We start from the raw sequence: 16,372 nt of genomic DNA on the forward strand, positions 1-16,372 counted from the left end.
CTCGCAGAAATGTCATCCAGATGTTCAGCCTCCCTCCCCGCCGAGGGCTCCGCAGGGAGCTGCGCCAGCGAGCGCGAAGTCAGCAGTTGGCCCGAGCCCATTTCCCAGATGGGTGAGGGGAAGTCGGCTCTCTGCTTTCGCTCCTCTTCTCGGCCCGAACCTCTAGGCCTTTTCCCACGAGCAGCCGAGGGAGGGTAGGGCACGTGGCTCCCGGTAACCCGCAACACAGGGCTTGCATCTGAACTGAACTTTCCTGAGAGTGAGTGCCGCTCCCACCCCATCTCACTCCAGCCTTCCTGGACCCTTTCTGAGAGGTCTGACTTCCAGGCCACCAACTGAAGGGGCTGTTCACTGTATCCCAGCACAGCGGTGGGTCACTTTACGGATGAGGATACTGAGCCATGGAGATTTTTTTTTCTTTTTAAGCCCACACTGCTTGTGAGTGCTGGAGGCGATGTTTTACACAGGCTATCTAGTTTGGGTAGGCATTATTTTCATTTGCATAACCAATGAGGAAACCTAGGGGTAGAAACTTCCAAAGTAACTTGCCCAAGGTCACATAGTTATTAGGTGTCAGCTGTTGAGATTTGGACCCAAGACATTGCCAGAGTCTGTGGACTTAATTACTATGCTATACTGCCTCTGAAATTTGACAAAAAGTTTAATGTTTACTATACACCAGGCACTGTTCTAGTCTCCGTGAATAATATCAGTGAACAAAACAAAAGTCTTGCCTTCATGGAAATTTTATTTTAGAGGCAGGGGTGGGGCAGTGGAGGAGGCAATAAACTAAATAAATATGTAAATGATGTAGTAAGGTAAAAAGTGCTGGGCCAGGTGCAGTGGCTCACGCCTATAATCCCAGCATTTGGGGAGGCCCATGCGGGAGGACTGCTTGAACTCAGGAATTCGAGACGAGCCCCAGCAACACTGCGAAAACCAGTCTCTACAAAAAATAGAAAAATTAGCCCTGCATGTTGGCGCAGGCATCTACTTGGGAGGCTGAGGCAGGAGAATCACTTGAGCCAGGGAAGCAGAGTTTGCAGGGGGCCAAGATTGCACCACTGCACTCCAGCCTGGGCGACAGAGCAAGACCGTGTCTCAAACAAACAAATAAACAAACAAACAAACGTGGTATGGCAGAAAATCAAGCAGAGAAGGAGGATGGGGAGTGCCTAGGTTGGGGGATGTTGCAGTTTAAAATAGGGTGATAAGGAAAGGCCTTTGAGCAGACAGTTGCAAGATGGAAAGGAAAATTATTACAGTTATACTTTTTTGGACTCCACCTCTACCAAATCAGAGTCTCCAGAGATGGGGCCCTGGCATCTCTGTTTCTTTACAAACCTCACACGTGATTCAGGTGCTCAGCAAGGTCTGGAAGCCACTACAGCAGGGTACCTCTCTGCCCCGAGTGAGGACCATTTGCCTTCTGTTTTCAGCAAATTGGGGAAGAAGTGGGGGTGAAGGTCTGGAAACTGACTATAAGGTGATGGTGATATGCTGTGAGCTTATAAGAAATGGAAAAATCTAAAGATTAATCCCTTCTTCCTCATCTGGTGCCAAAGAAGAAGGGAACAAGGGATTCATTGGAGCCTATATTTCATCTATCTTGGATTTTTGGCAATGAATGTTTCTTCAGATTAAAAGCTAACAAAGTATTCTCACTGAGAAGCAAGTTAACAAAGGATCTTAGAGATAATCTCTAAAGTAATTACAAGGGAGGAAACTGATATCCGAAAAGGGCTCTGCTCTGGCTACACAGGTAGTTATCAGCAGAGCTAAGATGAGAACACAGCTCTTCTGACATCCAGGCCAGTGTTCCTGCTGTCACAGGCATGCTAACGCGCAGTCCTATCCAGTAACGTGTGATTGAACTGAGTAATTTACTGGGTATTTAAGAAATACTTGCATCTGGTTTTAGGGGTGCTACTGCCACTTCCAAATCCTTACTTTTAAACTGTAGCCATCCAGACGTTCCCCTCAACATAATACTGGGAATGTTGTTTGCTTTCAGGGCCATCAGCCCATCTCCTGTGGATCTCAGCCAACCAGTGCCAGAGACCTGGCCAGTGGTATTGACTTGGAGATCTCATATGAAGAGTCAATGAAGATGCAACTTAACTGCCCCATTAGGCTGGGAATTTGTGGTACCTCTCCCTCTGCCAGCCTAGGAGAATGGCTGGCACCCAGTAGTATGTGCTGGAGATAAATACTCCAGTAATGTCTGGTGTCAGGAGGACATCTGGCTCTGCTGCTTGGCACTTAGGTGATTTTCCTCAAGCCCCTTCTTTGTACCTCAGTGTCCTTTATTGTTGTGTTAGAGATACTACTGCTACTTACTTTGTGGGATTGTTGGGATTTAATGAGATATTGAATGTTTGTACTTTGGAAAGTTATTACTACTCAGCTATTTGATGTGTTGATTTGGCCTCTCTGTAAACCTCTTGAAGGCAGAGATTATGTATATTGCACTTTCCTTAATTCATGGTAAACCATTGATTACACCTGACTCCCTGTAAGCCTGTTTTCTCATCTGTCAAATGGAAACAATACCACTTACCTTGCTTCCCACACAAGGTTGTTATGCCCCTCACGTTAAGCCAATAACTGTGACGGCCTTCTGTACATTGCAAAGAGCTATACAAGTGGGAGGCATCAGTATAATTATTATTAGCAGTAGTAGTGCTTTGCACTTAATATATTGATGTATTTAAACAGAGCTACAAATGCAGACAGTTCCTAAAGACCAAATTATTTTACCGTCTCGCAGGAGCAGCTTTGGTGAGTTTTAATAACCGGAGGTTGCTTCCGGATGTGAAGCAAGGCAGGTTTAAGAAAGATTCGGTAGTTTGGAGGATGGCACACAGAATCCAGGAACGATGCTGCGGACCCTTTAAAAATTGGGATGGAGGGGCGGGGCTGTTAGCAGGGACGCGGCTGGACCAGTCGGTTTCCAGGAAGTGACGTCAGGCGGCCGCGGAGATGGAGGATTTGCTGGACTTGGACGAGGAGCTGCGCTACAGCTTGGCTACCTCCGTGAGGACCAATGCGGGGGCCTTGTGGGCCAGGATTTGGCGGGTGGGGAGGAGCGACCCCGCCGGCCCCAACTTCTCTGAGGCGACTCAGGGCGGCAGGCCTCGAGCCGCGCCTGGCGAGGCCCAGAAGGAGGCAGCTTACCGCCCCGCCCCCGGGCCACTGTGGGCTCCGCCGCTGCTGGCCTGGGGTTTGCTTTCTTTAAAATCCTCAAAAAGTGGAAAACACCCTGTCCCCGCCGGCCTCTAGGGCCGTGGGAAATTTCCGAGCCTTTCTCCGTTTTTTAGAGCCCCGAGTGCGAACTTCCCCAGAACAGATCGATCACAGGGTGATGGGGGGCCCCCGGCCGGGGTCGCACTCTCTCCCATCCTAGAGATTTTCCTTTGGGACACCTCATTCCAGAAGTTCCTGCAAAAGCCTCACTGTTTTATGCATGGAAGGGAGGCAGGCAGGGACTGTAATCTTCCCCGTAATCCCCGCGGGGAGGTGGGAATTACCTCAGTTACCTCAGTAGTTAAGGAAACCAAGATTTGTAACCGATTTGTAACGTGAGGGAGTGATTAGGTGCTCAGGCACTGAGGCCACATGGAGCATAGAGCTGTTGCCTGGGTTCAAAAAACACCTAAAAAACGATTTAACCTTTCCGAGCCTTGGTTTTCTTATGCCTAGAATGGAGGTGTTGCAGTGAAAAGGAAATGGAACAATACATGGGAAGCGTGTAACTCAGTGCTTGGCATATGTTATCACAGAAGAAGTCAGAAGAGGTTAGCTACTGCTGCCTCTGAGGCTGTGGTTTGCCCAGCGTTATAGTCAGTAAATAATGCAGCTTGATTCAAGACCCAAGTTCAGTGTTTATCTTCCTTCTTTGTAACCCCCATCAGGCCTTTTTATCATTAAAATTGCTTAGGATCGCACTTACTAAAAGATCGGGCCCCAGGGCAAGTCTTTAGTTTCTGCTGTGAGATCTCTAAGTGTTTTGAAGGTCACCAGGCCTTGCTGATACGTGAATGTTTTTTAGTACCTGGGGATGTGAATGTAGTTATTCATTCATTCAACAAATATTTATTGAGCCCCTACTGTGTATCAGGCAGTGTCCTAGGTGTTGGAGATACAGCAATGAATAAAGGAAAGTTCCTGCCCTCATGTGATTATGTTGCAGTGGGTGATGGCCAATAAATAGACTACATTTAACATACACAAAAATCAGGCAGTAAAGAAGTTTTTCTACCCTGTGCATCTATCTATACAGGGTCTTCAAAGAGTTTAAAACCTTGAAATACTTAAAAATTATTAGAGAAACCACCTGTGATCAGCATTTAGAGACAAGATCATTGAATTTTTGTTTTAGCACAACCACTATATTGCAGGATGCTGTATTCAGATACTCAATGCTATGAAAAATGGAAAAGGGCAACCATGGTGAAGGGATGGAATTGTCTGCCTTGAGAAGACTATAAGCTGCTTATTTTCAGAACGATTGTTTCCATCATCCTTGAAACCTAAATGACACTACAATTTGAAGTGTCAACACTGCCCAAGAGTTTTTACGAGCTCTCCTGTAACCCCTGTCAATTTAGTGGTGCAGTCAGTCCTTAGAACATCTTAAAACAAGTTTCAGCAGGATATAGTGGAAAGCACCCAGGAAACCCAGGATCTGAAATCAGAAGGCTTTGCTCCTAGGTTTATGTCAGTCACTTCATCACCTTCCTAGGCCTCAGTTTCCTCCTTTGTAAAATGACATCGGTCTCAGTTCCTGTCCATTATTGTGAGAATCAAAGGAAGCCACACTAAATGAGATCTAAAAGTGCTTATATTAATGCTGTATTTTTTAAACAAAGTAAAGCAAAAGTATAAATATTTCAGCACCCAAGAGTCTGACTAAATAGTTTTGTTTATGTGCTGGGAAGCCTTGGAGGCACAGAGTCTCCACTGGAGGGCCTTGGGAAACACCTGCAAATGGTTCATCTGATGGCCAGGAATATTGAAGTGCTCTGGTTTCCAAAGATAATGTCTCAAAATTCTTGTACTAGATTTCCTTTAATGTCTGTAAAGGCAAACCCAGTTACTGTATATATCAGAGCAAATGCTAACTGTTTTCCAGTTGCCATGGAATTTAGGAATTCTTTCCAAAAGCCTGTTTGATAATGATTTTCATGACAAGCTGCAGATTTGAAATTAAGCCTTCCTGAAATCCTGCGTAGGAACATGGGAGCCTTTACCACCTTCTTCTCTGACCTGTGGCATGAGGTCTCTGCCCATCCTAGAGGAATTTGTAACTGCATTTCTTTGGGTAGAAAATAGAATTTTCTTTTGCCATCTCTATAGCTGTTAAAAGAAAACCTTATCCAGCCTGGGCAACACAGGGAGACCCCATCTCTACAAAAAATAAAGTAAAATAAAGTATCCAGATGTGGTGGTGTATACCTGTGGTCCCAGCTACTCAGGAGGGCAAGGTAGGAGGATCACTTGAGCCTGGGAGGTGGAGACTGCAGTGAGCACTCCAGCCTGGGCAACAGAGTGAGAAATTAACCCTAAGTTTCCTATTTTCCTATCAAATAGAACTGACCTAAGGTGCTTGTTTTAAAGGGTTTAGGGGTTTACCTGGGCAAAAACATGCCCAGGTAACTCAAATCCCATTCTCCAATACATCATCATAAATCCAGTCCTTGCTTACCTTCCCAGGATTGTCTCTTTTTTTGTTTGTTTGTTTGTTTTTTTGAGATAGAGTCTAGCTCTGTCACCCAGGCTGGAGTTCAGTGGCACAGTTTTGACTCACTGCAACCTCCACCTCCCAGGTTCAAGCGATTCTCCTGCCTCAGCTTCCCGAGTAGCTGGGACTACAGGCGCATGCCACAATGTCAGGCTAATCTTTTGTGTTTTTAGTAGACACGAGGTTTCACCGTGTTAACCAGGCTGGTCTCGATCTCCTGACCTTGTGATCCGCCCGCTTCGGCCTCCCAAAGTGCTGGGATTACAGGCGTGAGCCACCGCGCCCGGCTGGATTGTCATCTCTGTAGTGGCCGAAATGACATTTGGGTCAGCAGTGCCTTCTGTCTCTCCTTACAGAGGGCCAAGGTGGGTCGCCGAGCTCAACGGGAGTCAGCGCAGGCCGAGAATCACCTCAATGGCAAGAATTCCTCTTTGACTCTGACTGGAGAGGTGGGTGCTAAAAAAAAAAAATCTGAAGAAAAGCTGTTTAAGAGTTAGTGATTCCTTAATGACCAAGGATTTGGTATTCCATATTTCTTCTCTTGAATGCCAACCCTTTCTCCTATCTTGATTTGGGAATTCCCTTCCTTGGCGTTTGTCTTGTAGCAGGAAATGAAAGAAGAACTTTTTTTCCTTGATGCCAGACTAGTTTCTGTGCATTTCCTTATATTCTTAATGTAGAACTTTTTATGTTAGCTGAAGCAAGGGACTGGGAAGTTTCAAAATCCAGTAGGATTCCAGGTTTTTATTTCTGCTGAATAAATGCCATTGAGGCAGACTGGTGACGTAAGGATGGATTACACAATTAGACATTTGCTCTCGGTGGTGACCTGCACTTTCTACAGTCTTCCGGCAGGAAGCAGATCATTTACTGGCCTTACTTTTCTGGAAACTTTTCTGAGTAGCCTGGAATTATGGGAAATGATCCAGTTTCTTTGTGGAGGGTGGGTAATTCTGATGAGCAATACTTTATACTGCCAGGGCACTACTTTTGGCAGCATACTCAGAGCCCCTTTTTACCTTCCCCCATTATATGTGAATTGTCTTTTTACATGTCTGTCTTCCTCACTGGACAGTGAGTTCCCAGACAGCAGGAAACCTAGCTTCTAGCTTGCTGGCCCATAGTAGGTTTGCCACAGATGAAGGAACCCATGCTGAGAAGCCTAATGGGTCAGGCAGGTGCGTGAGCAAATGAGCCGGATACCTGACATGGACACACTTCACTTACATATCACATAGGTAGGAATATTCTTTATTTTCATAGGAAATGCATTCTCCACCACTTTCTTAAGCTCTCCATGTGGCCATGTCCATTTATCTTTCATTTTCTCTCTTTAGAAGTGTGGGTATGGAGAATCGTTACTTTAAGATAACATCTGTGCTGGCCTAGAAAAACTAGCAGCTCACCCCTTGGCCTCATTGCCTGGAAGACACTAGGGGAGCAGGTTAGGGCAGCAGGACTGGGAACTGGAGGCCACATGCTCCCTCTAAAGGGACAGCCACTACTTAGCCAAAGCTGGTTGATGCTGTAGAGAATATAGGCCCAATATTGACAGATGTGATTCTTTGAGAGATGCTGGCAGTCTAAATTTTATGTGAAAGCAACAAATTTTTAGAGGTTAGCAACTGATTAAGAAAACCTAATCACCATAGGTACTGGATATTAAATCACCATATGGGCTGGATTTGGTCCAAGGATTGTCAGTGTGTAACTGTGGGCATGGCACCTCTGTTATGATACTTATTACATTGTATTCTAATTGTTTACAAGTCTGGTTCTCTCATAAGATATGAGCATCTGGAAGGCAGAGGTTGTGTCTTATCCTCATACCCTATTATCTGTCACAGTGCCTGGCAGAACAGGCATGCAATTGTTATTGCGCAGGATGAGGTGGAGTCAGGTAAATAGTGTGTGATGTACTTACACATTAGAAACTGAGTAGAAGTGTTATGGGGCCTGGGGCGGGGGGCTTGGGAGGTGCGGATAGTGGAGCATTGGAGGCACAGTTAGGAGAGGTGATATAAAGTAGGAATTTGGTGAAAGAAGATATACCAGACCCAACCCTGGATCTCAGGGAGCTTGAACTGCAGTGGTCTGTGCCTTTAAAGAGAAAATGAGGAAGCAAATGACTGAGCTGATGGAAGCTAGTTCTTGGCCTCTGGCATTTTACACTGTTCCACATGGGTCCAGGAGGATTCATTCCAACACCAGATCATTCATTTATTTACTCAACAACTATTTATTGAAGCACACAGTAAGTGCCAGGCACCATTTTGCAGGGTTGGCATATTTCAGTGAACAAAAGAGACAAGATCTCTTGCCATAATGGAATTTACATTCTCGTGATCATTGGCAACCAGGAAGACTAATTAAAAGTCTACTTAAGGTCAGGCACAGTGGCTGATGCTTGTAACCCCAGCACTTTAGGGAGCCAAGGCAGGAGGATTGTTTGAACCTAGGAGTTCAAGACCAGCCTGGGCAACATAGTGAGACCTTGTCTTTGCAAAAAATTTAAAAATTAGCTGGGTATGGGTGGCATGTGCCTGTAGCCCCAGCTACATGGGGCGCTGAGGCAGAAAAATTGCTTGAACCCAGGAGGCGGAGGTTGCAGTGAGTTGAGATCTTGCCATTGCACTCCAGCCTGGGCAACAATAGTGATGTATATATAAATATACAATGAACAACAAGAGTATATATATATTTATATATATATATATATAAATATTAAGAGTGTGTGTGTATATATATACACACATATATTTTAAAGTCTACTTAATTGTGAAGGAGGTTATAGCCACCTATGGTAGTTAGGTGAATGAGCCTGTGATGACCTGATTAGGCCTTGAAGCCTTATATGACCCCCATACCAAATCAGCTCCTGGGCTGGGGTCAGTGGGCCCTGCTTGCCTACCATTCACTTCCCCTTGGCTCCCAGGTGAGAATCATTGGTGTGAGAATATAACTCTGTAGTCACAGAGTGTGATGAACCCTTTCAGGGTTTCAGCCATTCAGTAATACCTACTTATTTCGAGGTTTACCCTTTTTTTTAAACTCTGTGCATTAACATTTTTCTGGGAGAACATGATGAAAAGTCATTCTGCTCTTCACCCAACTGTTGCCTCTGAAAGCAAGATGCCAGTTAGGATTCCAGGATCTCTTTCTCCTTGGGCTAATTGAGGTTTAAACAGTGTGGGCAGCCTCCCACGGGGCCAGATGCTCAGTGTGCTGTGTGGGACTTTTTGGCTGTTTCTTTCTAAAGTTAGATCCCAAGACTTGTGTGTATGCCCATTTACATTCCAATTCTATTACTTGATATATTTATTTTTGTCCTCTTGCTGACTATATTCTAGGATGAAGATATCCATGCAAACGTAAATATGGTACCTGGGAGTTGTCAGACATGCTGGAGTTACTTTAGACTTAAGTGGAAATTAGTTCAAACACATGGTTATTTTAAAGTGAGGTAGTGGAGTTGGGAGCTCTGGTGAAGGAAGCAGAAAGAACACAGGGCTTCGCACCAGAGGAGTGGGTGCTAATTGCCTGGATTGTGAGTAAGTCCATTAATCTCTCTAATTCTCCATTTCATTATCAGTCAGATAGTGATAGTAGTACCACCAGGTTGATATGGGGGCAAGTGAGATACGCATTGAGAAGCTTTTTAATAAACTGAAAAGCACTGTGCAAGCATTCATTCAATAAATTAGTGAATAAAGATGTATTGGGACAGCGCTTTGCTGCTTTTATTAAAGGGCAGCGAAGAAAGAACATGTCAGCCAGAGTCTCTTAGAACTGATTGGAAGTCTGTTCACAGGCTACTACTCAATTATCCATAGTTTGGCTAGTAGTTATCCAGAGCAGAGGGTTTTTTTTTTTTTTTTTTTTTTTTTTTTTTGAGGCAGGGTCTTGCTCTGTCTCCCAGGCTGGAATGCAGTGGCATGATCATGGCTCACTGCACCCTTGAACTCCCGGGCTCAAGCGATCCTCCAGTCACAGTCTCCTGAGTAGCTGGGACCACAGGCATGCACCACCAAGCCTGGCTAATTTTTTTTGTAGAGACAAAGTTGTTATGTTGCCCAGGCTGATCTCAAACTCCTGGCCTCAATTGATCCTCCCACCTTGGCCTCCCAATGTGCGGGGATTACAGGTGTGAGCCACTACGCCGAGCCTGGAGAAAAGTTTTTTTGCTTTCTAGTTGCAGTAGGCATTTCTTATGTAAAAGCACAGGCCTAGGAGTCATACTAGCCTGGGCCGAAATCCTGGCCCTGTCATACATTAGCTTCTATGATACTGAGTTAATCTTGGTAAGCCTCATTTTCCTGTTGGTGAAACAGGGATAATAATATTCCATACTTCATAGGATGGCTGGAAAGAAAAAGTGATAAAACCCTTAACTCAGTCTGACACACAAATGCTTAATATGTTGCCAGCCTTTATTATTTCTCTAGAACTTGGGCATTCTTTTTATTCCACCTTCTCTACTGAGGTTGAAAGCTGGTGGCCTTCAGGCTGAATTTGGTCTGTAGTCATGTTTTATTTGATCCATACAGGGTTAAGAATTTTAATATTTGGTTCGCATTTATCAATTAGGAAATGTAATATGGAAATTCAGATTTGGGGCTTCTCTTTAAAATCAGAAGCCTTGGCACAGTGAGAATGCCGGGTTGACATTCCCACATGGTGGCAATTGGCTGGAGCTGCAGCTGCTGAGAGCTGACATGCATCCATCCCTCTCCAGTTCACTGCTTAGTATGTTGATACACCTAGTCAGATTTACTCACATTAGATCTACCTGGCTCCCATTTCCATTTGAAGTTAAAACTCCTGTCTTTTAGGATGGATTGATTTTTCAATGGCCTCCTCTATCAATCAGTGTTGAATTTGGCTGCCTACAACAGAAACAACTCCAGTACTTAAACAGGAGCAATTTTTCTTTCACGTAGCAAAGAGTCCAGTGGAGGGCAGAGCAGAGTGGGTGCAGTCACTGGAGCATGTCCTGCATTACTCTAGCTCCTTCCAGCTTCCTGCTGTGCTATCTGGAGCTTGTGACTTTTGTTCTCATGGTTGCAAGATGGCTGGTCATTCTCCTGGAATCAGATATGCATTCTAGGTGGGAAGAGAGGGAATCATTGAAGAGTTCAAGGTGCATGCCAGTAAGAAGGGTGTACCCCTTCTTATCAGGAAAACAGTAGCCAGAAACCTCACTAAGGAGACCTCTAGTTGCATTTCATTGGTCAGAACTGGATCTTACAGCCACACTCTCAGTTTCAGAGGAGTTTTTCATGGGCACATTACCATACATAGCATCGGGGTTTCTTGGTGAGGGAGGTGAGGAGAATGGCTCTTGAGTAGGCAGTTCAGAAATGACATGTCAATTTAAAACAAATAGAAATTATAGAAAGGCCTCTTTTTTTTGTAGTCCTGGGTATGAAAAGAAAGAATTATTTTGGCTTAAAAAAATCTACATTCGTCTCCAGTTTTTAATTTGAAGTTGAGTGAAAAAATTGTATGCCCTAAGTTCCAGGATATCTGATTGAGTGGACTGTGTGAACTCTCTTCTTGATCTTTTCCTTCTGGTTGTCTCCATAACCACTTAGGACTCGGTGCCAGTAGGATGCCTGTGGTTCTGTCCAGGTAATTAAACTCTTCTTCCTGCTCTGAGAGAAGAGGAAAAGTCTTTTTATTTGCTTGGTCATTTGATACATTTCAAATCACTTAACTGTCTAATTTTAAAATTTACCGGAAAGATGAACTCTTTGTGTAATTTTACTAGTTTGGAGTAGATTGGAGTTGTGTCTACTTTTTTAGGGTTGTTGTGAAGATCAAATTAGGTAACACATGTAAAGTACTTAGCACGGTATCTGGCACACAGAAACCCAAGAAGAAATGGTAAGTACTAAGAAAGCTTATGACTGTACATTTTTTGGGTGGAGGTGGGGTGCACCTGTTGCAAATCAGGCTGGGATCACTAGAAGCATGGTTCAGCTAGCAGTTCCGGTTGGAATTGTAGGTATTGAGGATTTTGCTGGAAGATAGTTCTATGATGAGTGTCTACATGTCTGTGATGTATAACTTTCTCTGGGGAGGACAGGTCTGAGAGTTAAACCAGATTTCTCTGCCTGAGCCTTGGCCTTCTATTGATACAAACGATTGTGCCCTCACAGAACTCTTTCAAGGACAGACCCAGACGCTTTCTGCCAAAAAGTTACATTCTACCGAGTTTGGGCAGAAGTAATCTTTGGCAAAACCTCTCCAGGGCTAGCTCATCTTTTGGATGAGCATTTCTTGCTGGGATCTAGATCTCTTTTTGGCTTAGCTTTTATTTTGCAGATTGTCCTTTTAATAATCATCGTCATAGCTTACACTGGAACAGTTGCTAGCTATCTGTTCATTACATGCAGTGTCCTAGTTGAGCCTTATGGTAGCTCTTGAAGTAGGTACTCTTATCATCATATTGTACATGTGAGGACATGGAGATTTTGAGAGTCTGGGTAACTTGTCAGAAGCATTCAGCTAATCGGTGACTCTAGTTGAGTCTTTCTGACTCAAGTGCCTAACCTCTCCTACCTGCTAGATGGGAAGAAGAAAGACCTCTAAGTACAGAAGAGGGTTTTGGAGAGGGCAGAGAGACTCAGGGTCATTCCTTTGGGGTCTTTTGGAATGGGAGTAAGTTCTCACTTGATCACCCTTATTCGTTCAGTGGTCTAGAGAAGTGTTGGAGTCACAGCTGTTCCCTTTCTCTCCCCCCATCCCCTTGGTGTTCCTCCGAGGACGCAGAACTGAAAGTTAGCCAGATTCCCTCTTAGGAATCTGAGAAATGCTGCTGGGCTCATGTTCCCAAATTAGGCCAATTTCCTCATCCCCCAGCAGCCTCACTCGGCTGGAGCTCCCTTGGCACTTTGCATTACGTCTCTCGCCCTCCGCCTGTCCCCTTACTGGTCTGCCAGCCAGGCAGTTATTTTCAGCCCAATAGGGTTATCTGCTGACCCTTTTTGGTGACATTTTTCTTCTTTCTCACAAAAATAACTCTCCTGATTGGTCACATTTTCCAGCATTTTTCGTAGCCGCTTTCCAATCGGCTGGACTGAATGATGCTTCTGATAACGTTGCCGAAGAGGGATGCAGGGAATTTGATATGGAGTTGTTCATAAGGAATGTGTTTTCCACACTTCATATTTATGTCATGCTTGGCGTGCTTTGGTTTTGAACTCTCCCTTGGGGTGTGCAGATGTGCATCGCTGGCCCATCTCTGGGGCCGGCCGCTGTGTGGGAGGGAATGTCATCTCAGGGTAGAGCCTGCAATTGGAAATCAGCATCTTGAGGTTCTCCGCCAGCACTGGCTCTGGCTTTGTCAAAGGCTCTTCAAGTGCCCCAGGAAAACATGCCTTCTTGCTGGCTTCTGTGAGACCCAGAGTGCAAGTTGGTGGTCAAAGAGCACTTTAAGATTTTCCTACTCACCTATGGGGAGGGTTAGGTGAGAAATATGTGTCAAGAGCTTAGCCCAGTGCACCGTAAGTCCTCTCTTGTTGTCATTTTCTATGTAATCTGAGAAGTAGAAAAGATGATCGTTTTGTCTTTAATCCCAGCTCTGCCAGTTACTAGGTGTATATCCCAGGTGTGTTACTTAACCACTCTAAGCCAATTTCCTCATCTGTTGAATGGAGATGATAGTAGTATCTATCTCATTGGGTTGCTGGAGGGTTAAATAAAATATATAAAGCTCTTAAAGCAGTGCCCAACACCTGCTAACTTTTATTGTCCTTATCTGTATCACATGAGAATTAGAATGTATTATCAATTTATCCTAAATATCAGTTCTGTCCAAGATACAGAGATATTCATATTTCATAGACTAACAACTGGCCCTTATGGCAAAGAAACATTTGGGTGAGGAATCCTTTTGGTAAGAATTCTTTGTGCCACTAGAGACCCATTTTATTTGTCCCTTGTAGTAGCATTTCTGCCTGTGCTGTTGGCCAGTTGTTTGCTAACACCTTTCCATCAACAAAATCCAACTGTCTGTCTGGAGGTTGACAGTCTTTTCAAAGAATGATCCTTAATTGCCGACTTCTATCATTTTGTTGTTCTGGGGGCAGATGAGTAGAAAATGAAGAGGGCAGGAGTGACCTTGGTGACCTCAGTTACCTTGGAAAAAAGGAAATATTCATTCATTTATGTAACTTGATTGGAGCTTTCTGTGTGCCAGGTATTGTGCTTTGAACTTGGAATACAATGATTAACCAGACATGCTCCCTGTCTTCTAGAACTTTGACCTAGGGGCTTACAGAGAAGTGTCAGGTGGAGGTGATTACAGAAGATATGAGAGTACACACGTTGAGCCCATTTTATTCTCAGGGATATCCAAAAAGGTGATCCAGGAAGAAACCATGTTTGAGCTGAGACTTGAAGGATGAGTAGAAATTAGCCAAGAGAAGGGGGGGAAGAATATTCCAGGTAGAGGGAAGAGCACGAGCCGAGTTCTGGAGACGAGAGAGAGCATGGCGTGGTGGATTTGTTGGTGGAGCAGTTGACCATACAGGTGATAGAGGGGTGGTCATAAGTGACTTTGTATTTGAAACCAGCCCCTTTTGCCTTCCTTGATAAATGGACTAAGTGTTTGTAAACCAGCCCCTTTGCTTTTTCACAAATGACCCATATGAGGTCAACATTTCTAGTATGACACTGAAATAATTGGTAATGTTATGAGAGCTAAACAAGCTTTCAGTATTTTTAGCCTTGTCTTTTATTGCTGCATCTTCAGTGCAGCCACTATACCTTTCTCTATGTTTTTGTGTTTGCTGGTCAAGAAAAATCTCCGAGGTGTGCTCGAGGATTTCAGATTCTATGGTAACGTTGGAATTTGGTTTGACTCCTTTTTGGAGTAAATAGACCACTGGCTGTGTTCAGAAATCTTTTTTTGGTATGTGAAACTTTTCATGGGAATGATACCTTTGTTGTAATGAGAACTGACTTCTATTTAGGCAAAGTGCCCAGAGCAGAGACTTGTCAGGATCTATGGCTGTAAACAGAATTCTGTTAGAAAATAAAAGTGTTTGTTTGGGGGCGGGGGTTAGGAGGGAATTAGATAAATGATTTGAGCCACTATCATCCCCCCGGGCTTCAATAGTTGCCTCATGACTAGTGCCTCCTCTTATATTGCCACTGTCCTGCAATTTAGCTAGAGTGGTCTTGTAAAAATGTGTATCAGTCATTTCACAGTCAAACCCTTTAATGGATACCCATTGCACTTAAGATAAAAAACAAACAAACAAACAAACTCAAATTCTTAACTTAGCCCTGTGTGATCTGGGTCTTCTCTGCATGGCCAGCCTCATTTCACACCTGTCAGCTGTTGTAGTTGTGCTGGGCTCCTTACCATGCCTCTTTAGTTCCCTACTTCTTATAATGTCTAGTTCCCTAGAATACTTCCCTGAAATAGTAGAGTTTCATAGACTAGAATAGAAAGAATCATTCCCTAGAATATCTACCCCTAGTGTTTGTTGGGCTGACTACTCTCCTTATCCTTTGACTTGAGTATCACTCCTTCAAAAAATATTATTCTTTAAGTGAAGTGCCTTTATTATATGCTCTCGTTTCTTTTTTCACATTTTCCTTATCACTTCAATCACGGTTTGTAATCATATGTTTGTGTCCTTATTTAGTTTCATCTCCCTGACCAATTGCAAGCTGCAGAAGTGGCTGTTCTCCTCCCTGGAGACTGGCACTGTGTAGGTCCTTAATAAGTGCTGGTTAAATGAATCCTCAGGTGTGAGGAGTGGGGGATGATGTATTCAACCTGCAGGAAATGCCCGAGAGGCTTTAATGTGTGGGACTTGTGTATACTAGGCTGTGGGCTGGAGCTGGAGATTTGGAAGTCCTTAGCATTGAGGTGGTAAATGGAAGCCCAACACTCTAAGAGAGGGTTTTAGAGTAAGAGGAGAGGGCTTCTGATGGAAGTGGAGGAACAGACAGAAGCTGACAACCACTCATGTTTAGGAAACACACAGCCAAAAAACAACTTACCAGAAGAAATTGAGGGGCCGGGCGTGATGGCTCATGCCTGTAATCCCAGCACTTTGGGAGGCCAAGACGGGTGGATCACGGGGTCAGGAGATCGAGACCATCCTGGTTAACACAGTGAAACCCCATCTCTACTAAAAATACAAAAAATTAGCCAGGCGTGGTGGCGGGCGCCTGTAGTCCCAGCTACTCGGGAGGCTGAGGCAGGAGAATGGAATGAACCCAAGAGGCAGAGCTTGCAGTGAGCCGAGATCGCACCACTGCACTCCAGCCTGGGCGAAGAGCGAGACTCCATCTCAAAAAAAAAAAAAAAAAAATCGAGGAGTGGTGACCAGAGAGGAGAGGAGAAACCAAGCACCTGTAGTGTCCAGAAGCCAAGGTAAGTGAGAGTGTCATGAAGGACTGAGGGGTCAGCAGTGTTTGATGCTGCTGAGAGGGTCCAGGAAGGGAAGGCCTGAGCAGGTTCTATTGGGTTTAGCAATAGGGGTCCCTGCAATTTCAGGGAGCAGAGAGAAGGCCACATGCGCCTGGCACAATACACACTGAGTGGGGTCTCAGTAAATCCTTGTTGAAAGAATTCAGTGAATAGGCTATGACATGTACTCAGGGGCT

General features: G+C 44.5%; 1 protein-coding gene across 1 annotated transcript in view; it reads left to right on the plus strand.

Annotated features, from left to right (window-relative positions):
* Nucleotides 1–2,957: 2,957 nt before the first annotated feature.
* IFT43 (intraflagellar transport 43) overlaps nucleotides 2,958–16,372 on the plus strand; it is a 97,696-nt gene continuing 84,281 nt past the window's right edge. Inside the window, exons 1-2 of the mRNA XM_002805123.4 lie at nucleotides 2,958–3,036; nucleotides 6,100–6,192. Coding sequence (XP_002805169.2) covers nucleotides 2,983–3,036; nucleotides 6,100–6,192 — 147 coding nt within the window. The 5' untranslated portion in view covers nucleotides 2,958–2,982. The remainder of the gene's footprint in view (nucleotides 3,037–6,099; nucleotides 6,193–16,372) is intronic.

The sequence above is a fragment of the Macaca mulatta genome, chromosome 7 (assembly GCF_049350105.2).
Source record: "Macaca mulatta isolate MMU2019108-1 chromosome 7, T2T-MMU8v2.0, whole genome shotgun sequence".
Classification (NCBI taxonomy): Eukaryota; Metazoa; Chordata; class Mammalia; order Primates; family Cercopithecidae; genus Macaca; species Macaca mulatta.